This window comes from Glandiceps talaboti, chromosome 11, assembly GCF_964340395.1.
Source record: "Glandiceps talaboti chromosome 11, keGlaTala1.1, whole genome shotgun sequence".
Taxonomy (NCBI): Eukaryota; Metazoa; Hemichordata; class Enteropneusta; family Spengelidae; genus Glandiceps; species Glandiceps talaboti.
The window spans coordinates 14,361,330-14,382,818 of NC_135559.1; the positions used below are offsets into that span (position 1 = coordinate 14,361,330).

At 35.5% G+C, this 21,489-nt stretch overlaps 1 protein-coding gene across 1 annotated transcript; it reads right to left on the reverse strand.

The window, feature by feature from the left end:
• Positions 1-1,649: 1,649 nt before the first annotated feature.
• Positions 1,650-21,377, reverse strand: LOC144441909 (importin-5-like). Its single transcript, XM_078131167.1, has 24 exons — positions 21,300-21,377; positions 17,195-17,275; positions 16,594-16,786; positions 15,817-15,919; positions 15,512-15,608; positions 15,243-15,347; positions 13,529-13,654; positions 12,751-12,874; positions 12,064-12,258; positions 11,075-11,289; positions 10,185-10,358; positions 9,630-9,848; positions 9,070-9,286; positions 8,652-8,713; positions 8,247-8,403; positions 7,957-8,129; positions 7,405-7,516; positions 7,074-7,129; positions 5,930-6,052; positions 5,135-5,209; positions 4,361-4,505; positions 3,323-3,551; positions 2,321-2,462; positions 1,650-2,018 (listed from the first exon to the last, which is right to left on the reverse strand). The coding sequence occupies exons 1-24, from the start codon at positions 21,375-21,377 to the stop codon at positions 1,935-1,937; spliced, it is 3,285 nt and encodes a 1,094-aa protein (XP_077987293.1). The 3' UTR covers positions 1,650-1,934.
• Positions 21,378-21,489: the final 112 nt, after the last annotated feature.

Sequence of the window (21,489 nt, forward strand, 5' to 3'; positions counted from 1 at the left end):
TCATAATTTTGACAGAAAAAAAAATGTTCTTGTATATTTTTATTTTAACATCTAAAACATTTGAGCAAGAAGCTAGGGGGTAGAGATGGAACATTTTCTACAACTTGAGGTGTCTTAAAACGACTGACTGGTAAAGAAAACAAAATAACCTCCATTTTACATCGGAAGTTCTAGAGGGGGGGTCACTGAAATGAAGTGACTTGCATTAGTAAGAAGCTATGGGGTAGAGATGGGGAAATTTTCTACAACTTGAGGGGTTTAAAAAAAAAAGACTTTGATAGCCAAAGTTTCACTGACAAGGAAATGTGTTGAGGAAGAATGAATAAATGTAATCTTGTTAGAGTTCCACAAAAAATTGGACCGAAAAATATACTACAAAAACAGACCTAATAGAAATACCACGGTCAAATTGTTTTTCTCCCCATTGTGGCTATTATACAGACTGTTAGACACTGTATGTCTTCATCAAATTTTCACACCTATTAAAAGTTTAAATAAAAGTTTTGTGTAAATAGTTTGAACATGTGCAGTATTTTGACACATAGAAATAAAATTAAAAATAGTTGGCATAATTTGGGTAACTTGCTCCCCCCCCCCCAAAAAAAAAAAATCAAAAAATCATAAATATTAATATTGTGACCATTTGTTAGAGTTGAAATATTAAAATTGACACAAAACAGGTTAAGTTAGTATATTTTAGGCAAAAAATAAAAAAAAATGTTTGTTTCCGATAACATGATTTCAGAAAATAGGGTAGGTAGGTCAGGAGTTTATTTTATTTTACATTTTGTTTTTTTTAATTACTTCCACCCAAAGACAAGATACTTGTTGGTCACAATACTTCCATAACAGTTGATGAGGTGTAAAAGAAGTAAATAAAGACAATTATGTGATTCAGAAGTAGACAAACACAATATGCAGACTGTGCTGTTATCGGCTGAAATGACATCGTTTCTCTCTGGAATGTGATTTAAAAAAAAAAGTAAGCAAAGATACTTTGGCAAAATAATCTACAGGTAAATAGAAGTAAATTGTCATAATTTTACCTTTTTTACATGTAAAAAATATTTAGGGTCAGTTGAGTTATCGGAAACACACTTATTTTTTTTTCTCTATAAATTTTGGCCTTATAACAAAATGAGCAGCAATAAAAATTCTAACCCCGGCTTAAATTATACAGACAGTGAATATTACTGCACTAATTCAGGCAGAATTGATTGTTCATGATACATTTTTTGAAATGTTAGTCTGTTTTTTTACTTGAATGAGTTATTTGAGACATCACAACAAAAAATTCTGAATGTTATTTTCTTGTATCATTCTTACATTAATACCAGCCTTTAAATGAGAAATAAAAATATTGTCAAAAATTCTTATTGAAAAAATTTTAAATTTCAATTTTCTGTTCGCATTTGTTTCTGACATTTTTTCAGTTTGTTTGATTTTTTCAGTGTGTGGGCGTGTGTACATGTATGTGTGTGTGTGTGTGTGTGTGTGTGTGTTGGGCATGTGGTGAGTGTGTGCAACATTTCAGTCAAATCATGTGACAAATTTGTTAGCAGAATTCCTCTGTGGACAACAGCTAATAATTTGCACCGGAAGGGGAACCATCGATCGACCCCCCCCCCCCCCCCCCCCCCCCCCCCGAAACTCTTCACTTCGTATTACACTGTCTTGCTGTGCAAGCGTTCCTCTATAAATCCCAAAAGGCAGAGTGTGTAGTTTTGCATGGCATGGAAAATATTGCAGGCAGATCAGAGACTTGATGTTGTTATGACGACCAAAGGTACTCTATAAATACTAAATTCAAATCTCTCTACGACGATGTAACCTAGGACACTCCTGGCTAGTGTTTAGACCCTGTATTTACAGTGACAAGGTCAAAGTTCAAAGTTCAAAGCAGACTACAGGTTCAAAGTTCAAAGCTTGAATGATCACATCTGTAAAGCAGAAAATAGTGCCTGTCGTTGTGGTTCACCCAACTGTGTTAAGCATTCATCCCAAACGTTTCCAGTGCTCTGAAAGATACAAGATATTTCAATATTATTACTATGTTTGTGTCTAAATTTACATCTCTACTATGGCATCACAAAACAACTGAAAATGTAGGAGGGGGGCTCATGCTGCAGCTACAGTTATTCTATGGGAACAGGTGATCAAACTGATAAAGAGTTCTACTAGGTTGCATTTGATTATACCATATCAACTTGCCCAATAGTTCAGCCTGAGGTATTCCTGCTGCTTATACCAGGTAATACAGTTATTTCTGAGAAATAAATGACTTTCTGATTTAACGTAGAGATGACAGAACTGTTCTAACCTGTATCTGCTTGGCAATAGTAACCAGTCTTTGGGTGACTTCAACGTCGTCTCGCGTTGCGTCCTTTGTAAACACTTCAGCTATGATGGCAAGGATCCTTCCAATGTTCGAATTATTTGCACCAAGAATGTTGACATTATTTCTGGAAAAAAAAAACACACAGCAAAAAAGTGTATCGCCATTTCATACATTTGAAAATTGACAGTTGGTATAAACTGTAAACATAATACGGAGGTTTAGATACAACGTTAGAACGCATACGCATACGTATACAGGAGCATAGTATTATCGTGCAGGCCTATACGTACTTATGCGTACAAAGTTGTGCTTAGCTACGCATGCAGCACACAACGTGAAAGACAGTGGAATGTGTATGCATGCTTTGACATTTTCTGTCCAGAAGGCCAAACACAACACATGACTGTTTTCCAAAAATGTTGGTTTTTGGTCATTTTTCCTGCAACTACCAATGCGAAAACCAAACAATTAGTCTACTTATGTTTCTGAACTTTGATACGTACAATAACAAACTTTTTGCATAGATTTTTTTTTTAAATAGCTTTTTGCAATGTATTGAGGGACAAACACAGATTTGGTCTATCTTGTTTCACATTATATTTCAAGTCGGAAGCCATGGTAAAAAAAAAATGTTTTGTAAATTAAAAATCCAACCATATCAAATATGGCCACTTTACGAATCACTGTATGGTGGTAGTTGCAATTGTTTTGTTTTGGGCTATAACAATGAAATAACTATTTAACCCTTTCAGGACTAGAAACTTTCCCGCCAAAATTTTTGAACAAAAATTCTTGTTTCTCTGTAATTTTTGGAAAAAGATCAACTTTATTTTAGACCAGAATTCAAGAAATATTACTTCCCAATGAAGTAATATTCTTAAATTTTAGAAAATGTTCTTACAATCAAGTTTCTATTTATTCCAATGTCGTCTCTAGGAATGAAAGGGTTAATATTAACAAATTTGCAAAAACAAATTGCCTTACTCTTCGATGAGATCGCAGAAATAATTGTAAATATGAACACATTCCTCTTTATCTTCTGTGACTGGTAACCACATCAACCAATGGGGTAGGATTTCGTTTACATTGATGTTACCATGGTTATTCTTCATTATTTTGGTAACGGCTGAAATCGCATTTTCTGTAGCATTTACGTTTTCAACTTCCCTGGAAGCTGGATCTTGTATGATTCTTGTTAGGAACGTGATTGCCTCTGTTGGAATACAATACAGTACATTTTTTTAAATTACAGAATTGTAAAGATTAGCATATCACAACTTCTGTCATGTGCACATTCAACACCGATTTTCCTATGGCCAATGTTAATACAAATTACAACGTAAAAAGTCATGAATTACAACCATGGAAAATGTGCTGTCGGCAAACTTGGGTACACACAAGCTATATCTAATGAGGTAGACTACACAAGTGGGCAATAGCAGTGCCTTGATTATCTGGACATAATCATCATGTAACCAAGCTAGTGTAAACACTGAATGAGGTTGAATGTGACATGATATTAGAAAAGCTTGTCATCAGAAATGCTGTCCTACTGTGCGTGTACGTCCACTGGTACCGTATATCAACATGTCGCAGTATCCGTTTTAGTTTGTGTTAACTTCCCTGACAGTTGATTTGCTACAGTTGTAGTTTCCTGACAATTGATTTGCTATAGTTGTAGTTTCCACAGTTGATTTGCTACAGTTCAGTGTGCCCTCTAATGATCGCTAAATTTTGTTGTTGTGAGTCAAAATGAGAACTGGGATTTCTTGTGAGTTGCCACATAGTTACTGAGAGATCGGGGAATACAAATTTTTGTGCATCACTAGAAATTGTGTGCGTCAATGGCGCGTCAAATTGGATTAGAGGGCATACTGCTACAGTTGTAGTTTCCTGACAGTTGATTTGCTATAGTTGTAGTTTTCCAACAGTTGATTTGCTACAGTTGTAGTTTTCTGACAGTTGATTTGCCATAGCTGTAGTTTTCTGATGGTTCATCTTCCATTGTCATACTACACTTACCTAAGCTAGCGGGGGCATAGTCCTTGCCTCCATGCATCCCCATGACACCGCATCCATACGCTGCGGCTTGTCTAACCTCGGGTGTCTTATCACACACAAACTCAATCATCGGTCGGATAAAATACTCCTGGTATTTGAAGGATGCCTAAGACAAGAAAAAAAGTTAAATTTTATAGCCATTGCTGATCCTCTTTCTTTCAAAAAGAACAAGATACTGAAATTTTGAACTGTTTTTGAAAGAGTATTAGACATAAATTATTTGCCATTGGAGAATGCAGAAGGAAGTGTAATTTATGCAGGAAATGTGGCGGCCCCGTTCATGTCTATTTCTCATGATCAGACCTGCCTGCCCTTTCATGGATTGAGTCAGACCAATTTTTTAAATGACGCCCTCTATGGCCAGAGCTGAGAAAACATACTTTCACTGATTGTAAGATGACAACACCACAAGCAAGTATTTGGATGAAAATAATAGTTTATTGTCAAAATTTGACATCTTTAATTTATCAAGTGGTTCATAGTATCCTTCCAAACTTACTTGTCATTTCCAAGGTATCCAGACTGCTAAAAGTGTGAATATTAAAAGCACCGACGTGTACCCACATACTAAATTTTGTCCATTTTTTTTTGTTTTTAACCAACCAACCAACCAATCAACCAACCAACCAGCCAGCCAGTCAACCAACCAACCAACCAACCAACAGACCTATTATTTGTAAGCCTTTGTGATACAAAAGATAAAACAAAACAAAAAGTTTTCATTGTGATACTTACTGGGCCACAAAACTCCAGGAGATCATCAAATATGCAAATTGACCACTGACGGTCTGACCACGGTCTATCTGGTGCCTAGAGCAAAGTAAAACAATAAGATATAGTACAACTGTTAGTCTCAAAATGTGTTTAATTGTACAAAATGTAGGATATTGACAAAATTGTTCATTCAAATTTTTTAAAACAGAAAAGTGAGAAATTTTCTTTCTTGCTAAGTTAGAGGAAGAATATTAGCCCAAAATAAATCAATCCACAACATGAAGCCTTCACAATAGTGAGGAATTCACTTGGATAAGTGTAATTTCATTTATGCCAAATTTTTTGTTTCATGAAATAATTCATTTTGGGGTTGCCCATTTTGACATGTACAAGTATTGAAATAACCAATGGGGAAATTGTAGTGTGTAAAAATACAAAGCAATCACTGAAACCTCCACTTTGACTGTGATAGTGAACTTTGACCTAGTTCCCCAAATTCATTCTGCCACTAGAGGGCAGTGCTCATTTGAAAAGTGCTGGAAATTGAAGATCTGAGGTAGGACTACACATTCACAATTCTCAGTACCTGCAATAGAATTCAACCACACAGGTCTGGCATAAAAATAGCGACTATTCGATTGCTGGGTTGACACTATAACTTCTGCTACACGCACTACACATGCATTACTATAGGCACACGTGAGAATAGGTTGACCATCTTGTTCTGCTGACCTACAGCATGGGATAAGATGTTATTGCAGGTACCAAGAATTATGAATACAACAATACTGATATCACACTTAGAGGATTACTTACCAGTAACCGGACAAAATGTGGCAGCAGCTGATCAAAAAATGGCAGAACAGTCGCGTGGTATGTTCCGAACAATGCATGCATGACATCAGCTACTTTACTCAAAGTATAATTATCATCATCATCCTGGAAAAACGAGAATTTAATTTTTTTTAAAATATAATATAATATTGACTTAAGAGGTAAACTGCAAAAAAAATAATATCATATTCAAGAACATGTTGCCACAGCAACCTAGAAATGACTTATCATGAAGTCCATTATAATGTTTTTGCTAAGGTTGGGGAACCTTGGTAACTGAAACAGGGAGAGGGGTAAAAATGTCAGTGTTTCCCCATAGAATCTATGATAATTTTGTTTGGGAACCCAGGTAAAATGACATGGGAACCCCAGTAGATTTTACCTACTTACTGCCCTTAGCAAAAACACTGCATTAACACATTCGCTGTGATAAAACTCTAGTCAGATTTATTTCTACCTTGAGTACCTTTTGTATTGATTATTACTATCAACTTACATAATTTGGGGTGATAAAATAGCACTGCGGTAAACTTTTCAACTTTTTAAAAATTCTGTAAAGAAATCCTACTGCACTTGTGTTCAACCATTTCCAGCAATGGTTTATGGGAAACCTCTAGTGATGACAATATTTTTACCTTAATCTCTTTGTCTTGACTTGTTCATACCGAGGTGCTATTTTATCACCCAAAATCATACACATATGTAAGTTGATAGCAGTAATCAATCCGATTTCAATAAAAGCAGAAATAGGTCTGACTGGACTTTTCCTTTATGTTGATAGCAGTAATCAATACAAGTGTACTAAAGGTAGAAATAAGTCTGACTGGACCTCAACTTTATGTTGATAGCAGTAATCAATACAAGTGTACTAAAGGCAGAAATAAGTCTGACTGAACTTTTCCTTTAAGTTGATAGCAGTAATCAATACAAGTGTACTAAAGGCAGAAATAAGTCTGACTGGACTTTTCCTTTAAGTTGATAGCAGTAATCAATACAAGTGTACTAAAGGCAGAAATAAGTCTGACTGGACTTTAACTTTAACACTTGTATTTGCGATATCCTATCACATCAAATTAATTTGTATCATAATCTACGTTTGAGAATTCTGGTTTTCCATTGAACCTACCTCATCTTGTAAATTTTCTTCAACAACTTCGTCGTAATCTTCATCTTTCCGTTGTTCTACAAAGATAGACAAATGATCTTTAGTATTTCTTATTCTAAAAATACTGCAAACCTTATCACCTGTCATATATTTCACACTTAAGCCGATGATATGCAAAATACTTTACAAGCCTAGTTACTCATCTCATATTTCGCACTTTCAATCTTTACGATTGTGAAAGTACGGCAGCAGAGAACACTGCAAGCACTCATGCAAATACCCGAAGTACACCACACTTGCACTCATGCGTCATAGGGATCTGTCATATCATTTACAGTTCATATCTACTCACCTTGCCTTTCAGCATACCTCTTGAAGTGCTGGTCTAAGATATCTCCCATTATTTTGGCTAGACTGGTAAACTGGGCTTCATCAAGACATCCCATACCTAGGAATTCAACACACTGGACAAACAAAAAATTTGTGAAATCAGTTTTAACATGTTAGAGGCTGTTAACTGAATATGTTGGACAAACAAGTGTTTTGGAAACTAGCTCTGACCAGTTAGATCCGGTTTACTGAACACACTGGGAGAACACACAAACCCAAACAAAACCAGTTCTAACCAGTTAGACCCTGTTTACAGAACACACTGCAAGAGTAAACAAAATTGTGAAACCAGCTCTGACCAGTTAGAACCAGTTTATGGAACACAGTGGGAAATGTTCATTAGTTAACAGTACATGATGAAACCTGTTTATATCTTGTATGTTGACAGTGCTCACTTGACACAAACAAAGTCTGGTGGACACACAAGTTCTCTATAAAATTTATAGTTTTGGGCAACAGATTAAATGGTATAACCTATGACCCTTGATACGCTGCCCTCTGACCCTTCACTGACCTTTGCAAATGAGTCCATGTGTTGGTTGAGAACATCATTTTCTGGTTCAGTCTGTATAGCTTTTAATAATTCCGGTACGATATAATTCCACATCTGTGTCAAATACTCATCTCCTTTGATCTTGGCACATTCTAATAAAAATGGTAACGACTCGGCCGCTGATAATCTGACAAGTGGCATCAGTCAAGGAACTTACACTGTGACATATAATTAAAGTTTAAAATGTTTGCTCTTACTTTGTTCATGAAAACACCAACCTAATCTCAATTAAAGTTGAAGAAAAAGGATATCATCATGAAAGTAGAATTTTAACAGTGGTACCATCAGCTTCACCACTTGTTCTGTGTAATCTGCAAATGCTTCTTTCAGTTCCCTTGCATAGCATACCAACATCTGACATGCAGTGCTTTTGTCTTCCAATCCCGACGTCTTGATTCCAAAACTTTGCTGTTGTCAGGGAAAGAGAACAAATTAATTACTGTACAAAACTGGCGGCCATATTAGTTTTCCCATAATTCCTTTGAATGTCAAAGGTCATAAGTTTATATGTCATGGAAGTGTCATACATGATGTACTCAAATAACCATACCTATTAACATAAGTAAATTTGAGATGATTTGGTCGCTACAGAGTTAAGAAGGGCCTAAAATTGGTATACTTTCAAAAATAATTCACATAAACTGATAAACAATTACCTGGTCACCTAGATTTACAAATTGCCATCCTTCTTCTTCACTGATCTGTTTGGCATCTTCAGCTGCAAGAATAAATAAATAGAGAGAGAGAGAGAGAGAGAGAGAGAGAGATCAACGTTAGAGTTCATGATGTCTCTGCTAAGACAATGAACTTGTCCCCTAAAACAAAGTGAATGGGTTTGGTATTTATGTATCATGTAGAAAAATCAAAACTGGCAGCCATATTGGTTTTCCTATAATTCCTTTGAATGTCAAAGTTCACATTTTGTGTTCTGACATTTCCTGTAATACAGAAAAAACATGTTTCACACACCATTAGCATTTTGAATATCAAAAAATTGAAAAAAATTTTGTATATTTTTTTAAAATTTGGATGTAATTACAGGGGGAATATTAACGAAATTAGTACAAGACTTACTGTCCACAAGTGCAACTTCTGGTTTTATTGAAGCAGCTGTTAACAATGGACCCATCACAACTGGTAAATAAGCTTGGAACTCAGATCCTAATAATTTACACATTCTTGCCCAAGCTGAGATCATGAAGGAGATCTGGGGATCGTCATCTTCTAATTCATTGGTATCGGTTTGTGCTTTTAGTAATAACTGCATCACATCGTTGGCATCTTGACGGAACTAAAACAAAGTAGGTTGAGTTATTAGTTGCAGAGATAACTTGCATCTGAGTGCATCCATAATGGCTATTTTACAATGTAGTGCAATACTGAGAACATTATTGCACACCTGTATGCAAATGGTATGTAAATGGTATGCAAATGAGGGTGGTTTGTTCCCTACAGATGAAATTGTGATATCTCGTATGGTTTTTATGAAATGTTGCTACTTCAGATAGACATTGATAACAGAACACTGCAATGCGCGAGTGCCACTATGGGTACGTACTCCTGGACATTTACACTCATGTTTACTGCATCATAACAATATAAAACTCTAAGTTAATCAGGGAAATCACTCTTACCTTTTCTGTGCCAACAGCAAGACCAATCAAACTGATACACTCAATAGTCTTGCCTCTTAACACCCTAAATTCTTGCCTCGTTGCATTCTGCATGATATATTTCAGATTTGGCATAAACCTGTCGTAGTGACTGATAAACTTCTCCTCTGCAGTGTCAGCTACAGCTGCCAAGGTGGTCACCATCTGTTCCAACACTAACTTTGTACCCCTCTCAAGAAGCTGGAGAAAACAGTAAAGGACACAGTCACAAAATGCATGCCAAGTTACACAATGGGGAACTTGCAAACCCGCCATGTTGAATGTTGCATCATGGGAAATGTGATAATAAATACTAATCAATTAGTATTGTAAACAATACTGTTACATTGTTTATAACCACAAATAATCAATTCATAGTCACTCTGACCATTGTGGGAGGTTTATTTTATCGGTAGCTCCAGATTAGGTATTACGATAACCACAGATAATCCCATAGTCCTTTGCATCTGAGCATGCTCAGTCTGGATTGCAAGTTCCCTATTTGATGGTGGCTTGGTTTATTCTAATTACTCTTACCTCTTGCAGCTTGGCAGAAATGATTGCCTCTATTTTTTCCAGGATTCCGTCTAAGTAATGTGAGAGGAGTGTCTTTGGACAGTCTTCGCTGAAATTAACTAACGCTGCACCAGCATGAGCCTGTACTCTTGGATTAGCGTGGTCGTCAAGGGCAACCATCAAACCTGGTATGACCTGTCAAAACAAAGTGATATAATTGTCAAAATTTCATACTTTAAAGTTTTACTTTGTTCTATAATGTTTAAAATACTAGAAAAGTTTTGGTAAAATTTGGATATCTATCCATATCATTAATAAATGTTGTTCATTAACTTCAAATTTTGATGTCATGAGAACAGCCAAGATGCTGTAACTCAGCAAAATTGTTGGTCTGCACAGAAACCTGCTGGTCTTGGACCAGTATTCAAGCTTTCAGTTAACTAAGATAGACACAAACTAAATCTATTTTTCTTCAATGTGGTAGATTACACAAGTGGGTGATAGCAGTTCCTCTGTTGTGTGATTCTAATCACCCTGTAATCAACATAGTGTAAACATTGGAAGTCCCAAAACAATACACTGCAAGTTTATGGAACTCTAAATAAACTAGTTTTTAGAGATGCCTCCCTACTGAGACTATAATTAAACCAACATCCACTCAATAGCTTACAACTGTTGTATTAACATGTTGTGACAATAGTTTTAGTTTGTGTCTATTTTAGTAAACCGAAAGCTCAATTACCAGGGTAATAATTTCATACGTAGATGTCACACACAAGTAACCGTAAAGTAGTTTGCTTATGTTTATCCTTACCTCCACATAGTTAAAAACATAATTTTTTCCCAAAATATCAGTCATTACACTTATTTCTGGAACTGTATCTACAAGTTTTGCACACACTGATTCTTACCTTGTCATGGAATTTCTTTTCAAAGGACGGTGCAAAGTCAGTGGCCATCTGTCCCAGTGCATTACAGGCTGCATACCGTACTCTGGGATGTGGATCTTGAATGAATGGCAACACAGTATCTACAATACTGGGTAAAACTGCTTCCATGTATCTATGGCAACCTTCACCAATGGCTGATATGGCCATCAGGGCTGCATGCCTAAACCTCCAATCAGCTGTAAGGAGAGTGAATGATTTGGTCAGTTTGCATTGATCTAAGTGACTACGTAGAAAATAAATGACTAACTCCGATTCAAGACACAGTCCCCTCAAATACATTACGTCTATGTGACTGAACGTCGACGTGATTTTAAAAGAAATTAGTGGCAACGAAAAGTGTCTGTGATATATAAGAAAGGGCTTGGTTTTGATAATTGACCCTGAATATTGAAGTCAAGATCAAAGGTTAATGTATTCAAAGAAAGCTTATACCTGATAATATGGGGGTAGACATTTGAACGGAGTCTCTGTGTATTACAGTTTTTGAGTTATGTAGTGCATATAGATTCTTAACTATAAATATGGCTGCCATTCGTTTAAATTTGAATGCATCACAAAAACAACGTGACCTGCACATGTCCCATATGTGCCAGGGTTGAAAGAAACTGAGTATTGCATTCTGAGAAATTATTTATCACAGACGTATGCACGGACAGAAGGAGCTCATTGTACTAAAAACCTACACATATGTTGCCATGACAATCATGTGTACCTAAATTCAGCATATATATTGAAGGTTTCACAAACAGCAGTGAAAAGGTAATGCAAAAGAACCTTCCTGACCAAAATGATATCACTACCAAGTTTGAATTTCCCCAAAGAAATTCAATAGATAACAATCTGGCCCACCCTTAGTTCATGAAATATTAGTATATCCCTATTGTTTATACAAAAGACTGATCTATTTTTCAGACTCACTAGGGGGTGCTATGAGGGTAGTTTGGACTTACTATTTTGTAACATCTGTGGGATATTTGCAATGATGTGAGGCAGTATGGTTTTACCACCTATACCGATTGCAAACCTGTCAAGGGCACTTTCTCCAGCTATGGAGTTACTGTCGTTGTCATCATCTTCAAGTTCATCCGACATTGACCACTCTGGGTCATCTTCAAGGTCAACCATCATTGCCAACATTTGTGGAACTGAAAAATAAGACAGAATAGATTTATTTGTGAGTAGATGTCACTTATATCATATATTGGGAGTGACCTCCTCAAAATTCTATGAAAAATAATTTTGGGAAATTATAATAATCTTTATTTATACTGGATAGTGCTTAAGTATGTAAACACTAATCTTCCAAGAAGTCCAGTGAGGGCCATCCCTCATGGGTTCAGTGTTAATGCAGGAGGAAACCAGAGTACCTGGGGAAAACCTGTGTTGTATGGTAGTCAAACTGAACGACACTCTTCTTACTTACAGCGTGGTAAATTTAATCTAACCCTGTATGGTATGTTTATAATTGTTGAGTAGGCAAGATCCTCCTCCTAGCGAAAAAATCCTTGGCCTAGGGAGTCTTTTGCATTGAAAGTCTATGGCATCTTAAATGTTAACTATAAAAATGTTGTAGGCTGACAAAAGGAGAGCGCCACCAGTGTTGGATTATGATAGAAAATACATAGACCTTCACATACCAATCATAGGAACAAATTTAGATCCATGTTTTCTCAACATGGCTGGCGCTGTCTCTGAAATTGTCACAATGACCTCTAACCCCAACTGTCGCCATGTATCTGGTAAATCACTATCTGCAGTAATCTGGGAAAATAAAGAAAGAAAATCTATTTGAAAAATTCTGGAACAATGGAGGATAAAAGTGTGGCATAAAACATAGTTATTAACAGTAAGGTACTGGTCCAATGGACCAGACAAGGTAAAATTTGTGTGGTCCGCCCAAAAAAATCACTAGTCCCAGACCCAGGACCAGTGGATTTGTTCACCCTGGAACAACATATTCTTTGTATTTTGTTGTAATTAAATGATTATATCCCAACATCTTTCTACTTTCAGCCAGGAAAATATGAGTCACCTAAGAGGCTCAGCAGAGGCACTATCCTAGTATTGACAAAACCCCTTAGGTAGCTGATTATTTCCAATATGAATGAAGACAAATATTGGGCAATAATATAAAATACATGTACCTCCCTATAGCACAAATTATAGTTGGCCAATCCTTCGCTTCTTTTGACTCGGTAATACCAAGTTCTGGTTGGACAGTACAATATAGTTACTTTGGAACAATAGAATGGAAACGAATGCGATGTCTTGATCCGTCTACTATGGACCTTGATGACGCAATGATTTAACTATTCAGCGTTGCTGTCTCTTTCCCTCAAGTTCTGGTTGTTAATGTGTGCATGGGCAGCACTCTAAAAATCTAAAATCTAGTTAAGACTCCAACACCATACCTACCTTCAAAGTAAGTGTAATGACATTCTCGAGTTGACTTCTCAATAGTTTGGGTTGACTTTCCACGAGTTCTATGAGTGACTTCAATAGCGAATCATCATCCTGTATAGACACACTGTCAGCTACACCCTGTCAACAACAAAGCATTAAACATATTTCAAGTTTCCATAGTTACTAATCTTACATTGGTTGTCAGATAACATAACATAACATAGTTTCTTAATATCACAAATTCTCTTTTTATCAGATAAGTCAAACACACAGGGGGACTGATGGTTTAACATATTATCCTTGACACCTTGGTTTAACATGTTTTTGTTTTTTTGGAAACAGCTTTCTTCATGCAATTGCATGTAAGAATAGTATCAGTGTTTTTGCTATGGGTGGTAAATACGTAAATCTATTTGAGTTCCCCTGTCATTTTTAATGGGGTTCCCTACCAGTGTTTTTGCTATAGTTAAATCTAGTACTTGAGTTCCCCGGTTATTTTACCAGGGTTCCCTACCAGTGTTTTTGCTATGGGTGGTAAATAGTTAAAATCTACTATTTGAGTTCCCCGGTCATTTTACCAGGGTTCCCTACCAGTGGTTTTGCTATGGGTGGTAAATGGGTAAATCTACTTAAGTTCCACGGCCATTTTACCAGGGTTCCCTAATCCATTGTTTTGGAAGGGTTCTAAAAAAGGTAAACGCTACCTGTGTTCCCAAGTCACTTAACTGTGGTTCCAAAACAAAATTCTAGTACAACATATTGGAAACTGCCATTTTATCAAAATTTCTCTACTTTTGTCCGCGAGGTTCCCCAGATGTATACAAATACATACAAATTGTATCCTTTAGATTCAGCGTTAAATACACACACATTCACTTCATGCTTGTTTGTTTATTTGTACTCTTTACAGAATCAACTTTGATATGAAATTAAAACTAGTAAAGAAATGCGGAATTGAAAGTAAGGCTACTGTACATTCCTGATCTATTGTTGACATCAGTCACTTCTTGTCCAATGCTAGACTGTCAACAGTCGTTTTGACTTTTGTAATTTATCTCTGATACTATTTTTGCAGGTGAAAATAATAGAATTAAAACATGGTGTGCGCACGACGTTCCATGAAGTCAAGACGACTGTTCTAACCCACCATACTTTCATTTCTATGAATTATTCATGAGCACCCACCCTTATCTATTTGCATAACGAAATAAATGTAGTCCAATGCCTACTTGTGGACAATTAGGAATCCTTTTTTGTTATTTAAATTATTCATAATAGGGTGGATTGCTTAGGAACAATGGCACATTATAACACAAACTCAATAATTGAACTTCGCTTGGCATCAATGTGATTGCCAAGTTTTGTTTTTGCACTTCTAACCAAATTTTGAAAACTTTCACTTCTTCAATAACAGGTTCTGTATTTACGACCGAGATGTCTGAGATGTTGATAAATTGTTTAAAATTTACTTCTAATGTGATATACAGTGCTGTGTTTCTGGTTATATTTTGATGTGTTTATCATCATGTTTTTGACAGAACAAGGACCATAGTGGTGTGACTGATGGTTTACATCATATGTAAACGTGTCGATGTTGCACTTGTGAACGTTCGTGTTGCGGAGGGTTTTTGTCTTAAACGAATGATGTTCGTTTATTGAGCTTGTGTGACATTGTACAATCATCCCTTACAATGACTTTATACACCTAAAACTGCTGTGTACTAACCTGCAGTATACCAGGAAGTAACTCAATAAACATTTTAGTCATTGCTGAGTCTTTCTCTTGTGCCAACACAAATGCGATGGTGGCCTTGCCAGCTGCAATCCGAACCTATTCAGTAAAAAAAACACAAACAATTTATGGAATTTATCAATCAATCAATCAATCAATCAATCAATCAATCAGAAGTAATATTAATGAGAATAGACACAAAGTATTTTCATAACTGGGAATCGTCACTATTTATTTTTTCTATTTAAAAATGACATCTTTACCTGTGGACTTCCCTGGTCAGCCAAACACTGAGACAACATCTGTTTTATCACTTCCAAATAATGAGCTTGCTGGTTACCAAATATACCAGGAAAATTACTGAAAAGGAAAACAAAATTGATCATCTTGTAATTAATTTAGTTTAGAAGTAAGCAATGTTAGATTAACTCCTGTTCACTACTCAGTCACTAAAAACAAGTCTTTTGGTGAACATAAAGCAGGCAAATAATCAATGAAAACATTGTGTTATAAAAATGAAAGAAATCTGAGACAACTAGGTTTTGACGACACCACAAACGTGACTTACTAGAAAATGTGAAGGGCTGCTTCTTTCATTCCACATTCTGTTGATGTTGCACAGTCAAATAAAAATTTCAGAACTTCTGGCCACTGGTTATTACCATCATCATCTGTAGTAAAAAATAAATAAGTACACATAATAAGGCAATAATGAATACTTATGGACACCAGGTTCATACTTAGTAATGAAAATTTCTACTCACACAGCCAAAAAAATTACTTGGAAGTGAGACCTAAATTTTTGCTGACATCTTGCCAGCATCGTCAGGGGTACACTACAAATGTTTGTAACCTGTATCAATTAGAAAAGGGATGCCAAGACAACTTTTCTTTGTACTAATACTTACTACTCAGTCTGAGGGCTGATACAGGATTCCAAAACGACTTTTTTTTGAGGAAGTAATCCTACAGAATATGATGTGTGTCAAAGGATTTCAAGGGTATTTTTTGCAGTAGTAATTCTACAGGATCTGACGACTGAGAGTGGAACATCAAGGCAAGTTTTTTATAGTAGTAATTCTATAGGGTCTGACAGCTGAGAATGGAACATCAAGGCTAGTTTTTGCAGTAGTAATTCTACAGGGTCTAGTTGTTGAGAAGGGATTCCAAGAGGATTTTTAGTAGTAGTACATGTACTTCTGCAGGGTCTGATGGCTGACAAGGAATTCAAAGGTTAATTTTGTAGTTACGAATTCCTCAGGTTTAGATGACTAACAAGGAACACTATGGCTTTCTAAAATGACTACAGTATACTGCCCTCTGGTGTCAAAAACTTGATACTCACCAAGCAAATTTCGTGCCAACTCGGCTACAGCATCACAAATTTTCCTTCTGACGATCGGTACTTGTTCTTGTTGTATTCCTGTCAGCAGTTCTTGTTTGCATGCATTCTGACTCTCTGGTGGCATTGTAGGAAAGAATTCATCAAATGAAGCCCCTACCAGTCTACGAATCAACACGGCAGCCATCTGACGCACCTGAAACAATGATGTATAATGATGTAATTAGTAACAAGTCTTTGTAGAACACACAGTCCCCTCACATCCTGTGTGACTAATGGCTGAAATGAATCTTTTTTTGCTTATGGAGGTAAAGTCAGGGCTGAATATAAAAATACTAGTAAAAGAATTATATGAATATTAATGATTAATTTGCATAATTGATGACTTTTACTTTAGTAATAAGACTTTATCTTATGAATGCTTATAGAGGCAGATCAGTAAAGTGTCTTTTTTGTTCCTGTACTACTGCAAAAATAATAGATTTTTACACCAAAAAGTCAGTCAGTACAAGTGATATGTGCAGTAACATGATACATGTCCCTTGTTCTGTATCACCTTTTGTGCAAGATTTGACCTCAAATAGTTTGAATTTATACAACTTACCTCAACCAATGTTTCCTTGTTCTTAAGGGACTGTAAAAGGTAGCCTAATTTATTTGGAAATGGGAGGGCGCCATACGTTGTCTGGAAAGAGAGAAACATAGATATGGAAAATGAAGCAATTATATTAAACATGATATCAATTATCAGTCCAATTTATTTTCAATTTATGTAATTAATATAATTATGAGATCGTGTTAATAAAATTAGCTAACTTTGATATGGACACAAAGGCGAGCTACCGTGCAATACTCCCTTTCTATTTATTGTACAATGTAGACATTTAAAAAATGATTAACAGTATCATTTACATACAGAATGATAAATTAATAAATGTAAATTACTACTACTATGATAAACAGGCTAGCACCAAACTAAGGTAGATACAAAACAAACTGAAAAAGATTGCTGGAGCCATGTGGTAGATCGAACAAGTGGACGATAAGTGCTTTGGTTATTATATGTGAATATAACCACCCTGTAATCAAGATAGTGTAAACATTGACTGTGACTTGAGAAAAAACTGGCTAGTACAGATGTTACCCTAATGCAATTACACCAATGTCCATTTATAGCTTACATCAACATTCTGCAATAATGTTTTTAATTTGTGACTCTGTAAGCTTGCCAAAAATTGACTTGTCATCATCATAATAGAATAATTAATTGAGATATATGATTTTCATTCCTTCCAAGATATAGAAAATTCTACAGCCACGCATTGCTTAGTCTAGAAAATATGTGTGGGTTTGTTTTGCATGATCACTCTCTCCACGTATAGTCAAATGGATTTCTGTAGCATAACATTCCGTTCTTACCACTGAACAGCAGTAGTTTAATGCTATTGGAGTGTTGATATAAATGTAATGACATTATTGTGTCCTCATGTAACTTACTTTCAACCAGGATGTTGAGATTGTAGTAAAGTGAACGAAGCAACCAATTACAATTATCTGTTAGAGTGGTGAGGATTACTTTTTGGACATGTGCTGTTCACCCTTTCCCCAGCGGATTTACAAATGAAGCTAGATTTTTAACAAAATTTGTCCACTTGACTATATGTGGAGAGAGAGGTTGTAGAAAACGAACCCACATGTATAGTTTCTAGATTAACCCTTGCTATGTTCTGAAAGTCAGATAAGGATTATTAATATTTAACAACACTATCAAAAAAGTTGGCCCACAATGAGAATATTCCTCTCTAATATGCCTTTACTGATAAGGTAGTGGTATTCCAAGACCATGGGATTCAAACGTTGGGGTTTAACAAAACTAAATATAACTTTTCAATAAATACATTCTGCAAATAGGCAGACTGGAAATCACTTTGTATGCCCTCAGGATTTGTAATTAAATTAGAATCACAACAGCTAGCCTACAACTTTTGCAAGTTATAAAATATTACTTCTATCTTCTGTTATCTCTATGTTCTTGCAAAAAAACATATGACATCACTCAGTGGTTAATCTCTTTACACAGCCGGGCCCATAAGCTTATCACAAATAATGCAAGGTTTGTCCTAAGTACAAAACCTTGAAGATGATATCGAAAAGAAAATATTGCCAGTATTGGAACATCTGTCACAACAATATTACCACTGAAAAAGTCCTCTGGCATTATTATTTCTCTTCCCTTTTTTTTCAAACACATATCACACATTTTTTATAAGCCTTTTTCCATTTTTCCCCTCTAGTCTATGCCTCAAAGGGATTTGATGTACACAGAATCAGATTGTTATCTACTTCATGTATCAAAGACTGCATTATAAGTAGGATAAAAATGAATAAAAGTAAGGTCTAAAAAAAATTGTGTGGTTCTGATTACACTCAAGTAGGTAGATTTCGTGTGTGAGTGTCTAGTTCAGGTAGTTATTTTTCCGTTGTTTTCCATATGGATTCTGTATTATTAGTTTCTTCCCATCAGATGTACAGCCATTACAGATTGGAAGAACAGTTTTCTATTGTCTTTTTAAGTTGATGTCAGTTTCCGCATCCACTATTTCTTGCGAGACTTCATAATTATAGTGATTTTAATATTTTTTTCTTGAATATGTAAAAAAAAGTTTAGGGTTGGCAGTGAAAAAATACAAAATGTAGGGTGGGGGGGGGGGGGGGGTCGGTTAACCGGAACCAAATTTTTTTTTTGCCTAAGAACACTACAATAGAATACTTATCCAAACACAACTACTGTAAATTATAATGGAATATTGGCATCTAAAAAAGAATTTGAGATTCTTATCTATTTGCATTGTAACCATGGATATGAAAACAAAAAACCACAGAACTGTTGCTATGGTTACCAGGTCACAGTTCATCTATTTATAGATAATAATCACTGGAGCAAAAGGTGATCTGCTATCTCCTTTGATATTGCATACGTATTGACTTAGAACCATATGGAACTTTTTTCTCTAGTCTCTCTATCGTAAAACTGGTTTCTGAATTTCCTACATACATGTACCTGGTGATGCATAACTTTGAGATATATAAAAACGAGACATAATGACAATCTATATTAACATGATTATTGATAGATATGACCACAATGTGTGGCACAGTAATTTTTTTCTAATTATAGTAAAAAAATATAAAATCAATACTTGCACAAATGAATGACATTTATATGTTATTCCCCAAAATTTTTTCTTCATTCTGCCAAGGAAAATATGAGTGACCTACATGTTAGGAGGCTTTGTCACTATGAGTCGCTAGACGAGTATTTTCTGGCTGAATGAAGAAAAATATTTGAGAGTAACATTTTTATACCAGTGCCAGTAATATCAAAGAAAAATCTGGGAAAGCAATAGCAATTTTGAATGTTTTGACTCATATTTTGAATACAGTAGAAACAGTGACGTAGACACATGTTGTCGTGATGATTGCAATTCACTTTGCCCCAATTTCAACTCTTCTCACTGTTTCAAAATCATGTTGTCAAGCAATTTGCAAATCTTTGCAATATCATTTACATGTGCATGTAGTTTAGTTATAAATGACGTTACGATACTAAGACATAAAAAACACTGTACATCCGAAAATACTGATTTTTCAGTTTCATTCAATATCCTTCCCTTGGTTTGGTACGAAAACCTTTTATGAATACTGACAACTATAACAACAATCAGCCCAGAACTCCGATCCCCTCCTGACATTAGGTCGAAATGATCTGTCATCACAGTGACATACACGTTGTCATGACGTACAATGTAGAGAACAACCACACTACATGTATACATTAAGTATATTCCATATTCTCTAACTTGGCTCATGCATGGTATAATTTCTGTTGTACTTTTTTTATCTGTAAAACAGTAGTAACAGCGTAGACCTGTCCTTTTCACAAATATTTTTCCCAATATGACAAATTGAACAGAATATATTAAAAAGTTAAAATACAGAATTTACATGTAATGATGTATTCTCTCTTTCATGTACACAAAATGAAATATATCATTTTTATAATGCAAATGTTTTACTACTGCGGATCGTTTATTACAATTAAGTGATCGTAATGTAAGTGTATTAAATGCAAATACCTGAAATGTGATCTGTATGCTATAAATAATATTAATTTTAGAACTTAAAAGGGTGCCCACATATGTGTTTGGAGTTTTTTCCCTCCATGACATGACTTAATGATCAAATTCTATAATGCAAACAAATTTACAAATATGAATCAATTTTATAAATTTTAAATTTGTTATACTTTTTATTACAAAAACTTAGAAATGGCAAAATGTGTTCCATGTGAATCGGATACAAGTAGTTAATTTAGTAATTTAGCACATGTAAGGGTAATTTTATGGTGCAAAATTAACTCTAAAAATATAACAACGTTCGAGGGAAATTGTTCAGATACGCTATATTACAGCTATAAATACGAATATATAGATATAATATTATAAAACTGACACATACCGCTATGAAGCCTGCAATAGCGTCGCCGTGACATGGCTCCATATGCATTTCAGAAAGCATGCATGTGTGTGTCAGTCGAGTACTCGTGCTTGGACGGTACACCAATTTTTCGCCTTACCAAATGACATTCGTAACAGTTTAAGTACGTATAAAAGCATTGGAGCTGCGGAGACTACAAAAAGTTGTCTTACCTCGCCTTGTTTCCTAATGTCATTATCAGGAGACATAAGATTGCTCAACAAGGTATTGAACTGTTCCTGTTCCGCCATGTTGAATTTTATTTGGTCTTTATACGCATGTTCAGTAACCTTTGACCTGTCAAATTTGGCGGGGACGGTATTTCACCTCAGTCAGTGACAATATTTAAGAGCCATATATGTT

Excerpts from the sequence above, each read along its gene's own strand:
- LOC144441909 (XM_078131167.1), bottom strand. The coding sequence starts at position 21,377 with ATGGCGGAACAGGAACAGTTCAATACCTTGTTGAGCAATCTTATGTCT. Across the intron at positions 9,287-9,629 it reads TTGCTGTTGGCACAGAAAAG|TTCCGTCAAGATGCCAACGA; the intron begins GTAAGAGTGATT and ends ACTTTGTTTTAG. Across the intron at positions 8,404-8,651 it reads TTGTAAATCTAGGTGACCAG|CAAAGTTTTGGAATCAAGAC; the intron begins GTAATTGTTTAT and ends CCCTGACAACAG.